General features: G+C 37.7%; 1 protein-coding gene across 1 annotated transcript in view; it reads right to left on the bottom strand.

Annotated features, from left to right (window-relative positions):
- Positions 1-6,799, bottom strand: part of LOC120353064 (protein amalgam-like) — a gene marked incomplete in the record, with an annotated part of 512,682 nt that overhangs the window by 258,416 nt on the left and 247,467 nt on the right. Inside the window, 1 exon segment of the mRNA XM_039435585.1 lies at positions 1,859-1,968. Coding sequence (XP_039291519.1) covers positions 1,859-1,968 — 110 coding nt within the window.

Here is a 6,799-nt window from a genome sequence, read left to right as displayed (position 1 = left end):
CACACACCACACACACACACACAACACACACACACACACACACACACACACACCACACACACACACACACACACACACACACACACACACATACAGACTGTTTTAATGTTACAAACTCAGTTTACGTTTGAATTTTTATTCATATGATATAATAAATTCATCCAGTTCCGTGATGATCTTTCTATCTAATGAAAATTAATTTTTAGAATCAAAATATTATAATTTATCCAGCGTTATTCAGTTCATTTGTTTATTTTTATTCACTATCCAATCGTTTCTTCGATGTGGAATATTGATACTGATGGGCACGCATAATAATACCACGACTGCAAAACAAAATATTGAAACCAAAGACCTTAAGCTACGATTGGACCAAATTTATTAAGAAAATGTTAATAGCTCAATCCTTTTAGAATATATGATTGAACATAACTTAACATACACATGATGAACATATGTGTTTGTCAACTTCCGTTCAATCTAACAGAATCTATAAGGATTAAGTTATAACAATTTTGTTAACTTTGGTGTAAACCCAGCTTAAAGATGCATACCTCTTTAATGTCTTTGATTGGAACTATAGACCTTCAACTAAGTTGAAAATGAAATGCATTTATCGCGGATAAATTGATTGAGCACTGCTACTTCAATCAGAGCTATTCCTAGGAATATTATATTACTAGCCGTCAGGCTCGCTTCGCTCGCCATATCCGTTTAGTCAGACGTTTAGTCTGGACTCCCGACTGGATCGTCTCCTAATATATGATGCTCAAATGAAAAATGCAGGCGAGCGAAGCAAGCCTGCAGATCTCCTTCTTTGACGATCCAGCCGGGGGGTTCCAAAAACCTAGACGAATATGGCGATCGAAGCGAGCCTGACGGCTAGTCATATTATAATACATCATCAAAAATCTGGTGTGGCGCACTCACACAACTTTCCTTGCCGTTATGAAAATTGTTCACCTTACGCTAGTGTTCCCGCGCATCACAAGTCTACTATTCAAAGATTAGAGCCAGCTGGTGACAGGACAATAACGCTGGAGACACACGAGGTCTGCTATCTCTTCATAGTGAATGATTAAATAGAATCAACATTTGCCAACAGTTTGCAATTGAATAATCATATTCTATCGAATTTCGAGCTCATTTTTAATTTTAGGTGAAAATGTTACCTAACATTAATTGTAGAGATTTTCATACTCAATCTTTTCCACTTGAATTTTTTCATTTGAATTGTATCTGAAGCCTGATAATTGGGAATCTAAAATAGAAGTTTGGGTGGATGGGGCGGAGTTCCTGGAATTTTTACAGAAATGGGGCTTGTGGCAGTTGATGGAGCTTATCAATGACTATTCTACGTATGAATTTAATTAAAATCGTTGGAGCCTTTTTCGAGAAAATCGCGAAGAACCCTGTTTTTGACAAAATTTTTGCCATTTCATCCGCCATCTTTAATTGCATTTGATCGAAATTGTTCGTGTCGGATACTTATAGTGTAAGGATCTTAAGTTTCAAACTTCAAGTCATTCCGTTAATTGGGCGAAGAGATATCGTGTACACAGACACACATACACTCACACACACACACACACACACACACACACATACAGACCAATACGCAAAAATCACTTTTTTGGACTCAGGGGACCTTGAAACGTATAGAAATTCAGAAATTTGGGTACCTTTTTTTTCGGAAAGCAATACTCTCCTTATCTATGGTAATAGTGCAAGGGAAGTATAAGGGTACTCAGATTAATATTTTAATTCACTTACCTTCCCTACATGCTGCTTCAAAGTCACGGAGGCAAAGCTATGGGACGTGTACTGTACTCAGCATTGGGTAATGTTAGAAACTCACCATATAATCTCCCAATCCGGAGACAGCACAGACGAGAATAGCTTCATGGCCTAAAGGGACCGACACATTGCCGATCGGACGCATGAACTTCGGGGTCGAGTCTTCATCACCTGAAACGAACGAATTGAAAAATTGATGTGACACATTCTGTATATAAAAAGAATAACACTTGAAATCTAACACAATAATAGGATAAACAGTTAACATAAATCGAAGTTCACTGGAATTCATATTAATAAATTCGGCGTCAATCTAATCATTTCAACACATTTGGAGAACACAAACACAAATATTCACCATTCGGTCCTCAACACGTCGTTTTTTGTTGAAGGGGTTTATTGGAAAAAAAACTAGAAAATGAGTGGTAGCATGTATGTATATTATGATAATTTCACGAAAGCAGGTGGGGAACAGGTAGAAAAAGGCGCGGCACCTACCAAGGTGCGAAGAAGAGCGCACTGAAATGACGCGCGTCTTGTCTTCTTCCTACTCTCACGAAAATTATTTATGACCAACCTTCAGCCAGGTAGGATGCGCGTCTTCTTTGTACCAACTCATTGATCATTACTCTGTATGAATAGCCACCTCGCACACTGGATTTAACATCGATGGATTTCTTCATGTGGGGTTCCATTTAGGACTAGCTGCCCCATCGAACTTCGTACCGCCAAATATTTAATGCATCTCATGACAAACTTTAGCTGCATTCACACCTGAGGAGGCGCGATGCGGCATTTTGCAACTTTCAAGAAGCACTGTCCAATATCATAGAGAAACAATAGCGTAAGTAGATATTCCATGGTATGGGGCGTTTATGTCGCAACTTCTACTGTTATCTCAAGCTGATAGTCCACGTAGTTCTTTCCTTTGAAGCTTTATGACGCTCGTAGTCTCTCATATTGTGCCGTCCATACACTGTTACCCGGTTAATACAGTAAAAATCGACAGTAATCGGCTTGAGATAACAGTAAAAGTTGCGACATAAACGCCCTATACCATGGGATATCTACTTACGCTATTGTTTCTCTATGCCAATATCTTCCATATCAATATCTAGGCCTACTAAACTTCAAACATGCTATCAAAAAGAATCAAACGCTTTTATTTACTCCAATTAATTATTACTGTATTATTATGCATAATTCTGAAAACACTAATTTTTAGCTTAGTTTAGCTTAGTTTTTAGCTGGTAACTGTAGATGCTATTAATCAAAATTATTCCGATCATCAATTTCGATGGAATTTATTTATATACATAATTCTTCAACTGGAAAATAAATAATTCACTGAAAATCAAATAATTCTAAACATCGAAGACAGAACAATTATTCGAAACAAAGCAATGTCTTTAGAGCATGTAAGTCTAGCCCGAGGCCGCACTGCTGGATGGTTACACACAGAACAGTCATTTTGTTTTTAGTCGGGGCGTTTAAAATAAAACATATGGGCGGTTATGGAGCAGCACACATTCTTGTCTACTACCCACCGACTGCTGTTGTATGACGCAATGATTATAACAGCTGATTTTTATTTCTGTGTGTGGCCAGATCACAAATATTCCCCCGTAAGGATAACATGTAAACTTTGAAGGACCGTAGGAAAGAGACCCGAAGACGGATTATAAATTTGATAGGCCATAAACCTGGTCCTGAACATAACGAACACAACTGAAAAAAAATCATCGAATTCGGTGCACACATGAAAAAGTTATTGAATGTCAAAATTTGAGGCTCGATTTTTATTCATATGGATAATATTATGTTCCGCCTCTACCAGACAATCTTACTGCAATCAAGTTACTGCATCCTCATATGCTGGTACGCGTGTGGCAAGAAATCGATTATCGGAGGGATGTATGTCGCATTACCAACGGCTGTCACATCCAACCAAATAACACCCACACCTTAAACTCGAAGAGTTTTGTAACAAAATGACACCTTTCTCAAAAAAAGTGAATTCGTATGGCTTCTTTGTTACGACTGTCATACTTCAACCGGGACCGACAATTTAACGTGCCCATCCGATAACACGGGAGTGAGTAATTACAATAAAAATGTTAATGAGCTTTCAAATTTGTTAAGTCCTTCTAAAATCATTCTGTATAATATACATCGATATAATTATATGCGCTATACATTACTACAATACTAGCATTTTTAGCTTCATCATACAACATCATAGCTTCTCGTAGCTTCTATAGCGAATAACTAAATCTGAAAGCTTCTCATATAGTTACTACAACGAATTCGTAGATATCCAGAATTCCTGGACCTATTTCTCACCCAAAGCGGCTCAATATCACTGTTCCACGATAAAACTGAATAATATCGATTCTGAATCAGAGAGACACACCAGCTTTAATATCAATGCTCGCATACCTATTGCATTTTCCATCCCAGTATTCGTAATATATTATATATATTCTGAGAAAAACTGTGGGGAAATTCGCCGCTAGTTGAAGTTTTCCCGCTTCGGAAAAGTGTCACATCCTCTAGCAGATGGTAGATATATTGGCGAACGTTTTCTGCTCCAAACATCTGGCGCATATTGTAAAGTATTCGTTGTACTGGGGGTGAGTCTGAAACTGATAGGAAGGGGGATGGATTGTTCAGAGAGGGTAGAGAGTTAGAGAGAGGTAGAGGGAGAGTGGTAAAGAAAGTATGGGGTATTGAGGGCTATCTAGGGTGTTGAGGGGTATTGGAGGCTGTCTACAGTGAGGTCCACGTTATAATGGCAGTGGAGAAAGATAGCAGAACAACGTTGCCGATCCTCTCCTATGTCGTGTCGAAGCGATATCGTTGTGAAAACGGCTAATGGCTGTTGGGGTTGGTGTATCAAAAATGCTAACATCAAAACCTAATCTCCTTCAAGACATACTGGCAAGGTCAGCCCGAGTTGAAAGCAGAGAAAGGTCGAGAGAAAATACTATGCTTCTTTCACTTATTAACTGCATGCGTTATGACATGCAATAATTAATATTCCACACGAAAGCTGATTTTACTTTCCTTCCCTACTACCATATGTAAGGAAAGTATTGCTTTCCGAAAAAGATTAAGGTACCCCAATTTCTAAATTTCTATACATCTCAAGGTCCCCTGAGTCCAAAAAAGTGGTTTTTGGGTATTGGTCTGTGTGTGTGTGTGTGTGTGTGTGTGTGTGTGTGTGTGTGTGTGTGTGTGTGTGTGTGTGTGTGTGTGTGTGTGTGTGTGTGTGTGTGTGTGTGTGTGTGTGTATGAGTGTATGTGCGTCTGTGTAAACAATAACTCATCTCCCAATCAACGGAATGACTTGTAATTTGGAACTTGAGGTCCTTTTACACTATAAGGATCCAACACGAACAATTTCGATCAAATTCAATTCAAGATGGCGGCTAAAATGTGGAAAATATTGTCAAAAACAGGGTTATTCGCGATTTTCTCGGAAACGGCTCCAACGATATTGATCAAATTTATACATAGAATAGTAATCGATAAGCTCTATCAACTGCCACAAGTCTCATATCTGTGAAAATTCCAGGAGCTCCGCCCCATCTATGCAAAGTTTGATTTTAGATTCTCAATTATCAGGCTTCAGACACAATTAATTAGTTCAGCATGAAAATCTCTACAATTTATGTTGAGTAAAATTTCACCTAAAATTGAAAATAAGCTCGAAATGGGAGAAAATAAGATTGCAAATTGTTGACAACTGTTGATTCTATAAATTCATTCACTATGAAGAGATAGCAGACTTCGTGTGTCTTCAGCGCTATTGTACTGTCACCAGCTGTCTCAGATCCTAGAATAGTAGATTTGATATGCGCGGGAACACTAGCGTCAGTTGATCAATTTTCATAACGGCAAGGAAAGTTGTGTGAGTGCGCCACACCAGATTTTTTACCAAGTTACATCGAGATATTAATTGCATGCGTCATAGCGTTCAATTAATTATCCACTCGACAGCTGATTTATAATAATTCTATAGTCTGATTCTTATGTTAATATGGCGTTCGAAGAAGACCTTTTTCCTCTCGTGTTATCCTTGAAATGAAACATTTCAAAAAAACATTATTTATACGTCGACGCGAAATTCAAAAAGGAACATATCTGTCAAATTTCATGGAAATCTATTGCCGTGTTCCGCCGTAAATGCGGAAAATAAATATGAACATAGGGACAAATGTAAAACCGTCGACTTGAATATTAGACCTCACTTCGCTCGGTCAATTAATGATGTCTAATGTCTAATCCAATAATAATTAAGATGATAATTTGACCTATAATAGTCTGGCATTATTTTTCTGTTCTCATTCACCTCATGATAATATCGGAATCATCTCTATGCCTTCATAAGGCGTATCAAACTTTGTCTTCTCGTTCTAATCAATGATTATATACAATTGATTCTTGGAGTATGGTTTAACAATAATATCCTCTCCATCAACACGACCTTAAACTGGAGCTAGAGAGAGGGATCCAATCAATCAATCAATAATGTTATTCAATTCAACACAATATACATAAAATAAATCAAACTACAAAAAATCACAATCGAAGAAAATTTCTAATAAAATACAAAAACAGGCTTCATTGTGGAGTGTTATGAAAAGAAAAAAAGAGGAAAAATACCTAGCCAACTGATTACTGGTTTTCCATGTAATAGGCAGGTAGAAAGTGAGAAAGTAATGAATGAATGGGAAGAGGAGGAGAGAAGGAAGTATTGGAGAAGAAGGTAGGGAAAAAAGGAAAAAAATATGAGTGAAAATTTTAAGCGAGTCCATTTTCAAACAAAGAAATGGTTTTGCAAAAGCTATAATGAGGTCCACATTATAATGCCAGTGGAGAAAGATAGTAGATTAGGAATGGATTTATCGTGTTCACAGACACAGACACACACACACACATACACACACACACACCACACACACACACCAACACACCAACACACACACACACACACACC

Source organism: Nilaparvata lugens, chromosome 9 (assembly GCF_014356525.2).
Source record: "Nilaparvata lugens isolate BPH chromosome 9, ASM1435652v1, whole genome shotgun sequence".
Taxonomy (NCBI): domain Eukaryota; kingdom Metazoa; phylum Arthropoda; class Insecta; order Hemiptera; family Delphacidae; genus Nilaparvata; species Nilaparvata lugens.
Note: the sequence above shows the minus strand (reverse complement) of the source record. Positions and strands in the feature narration are given on the sequence as shown.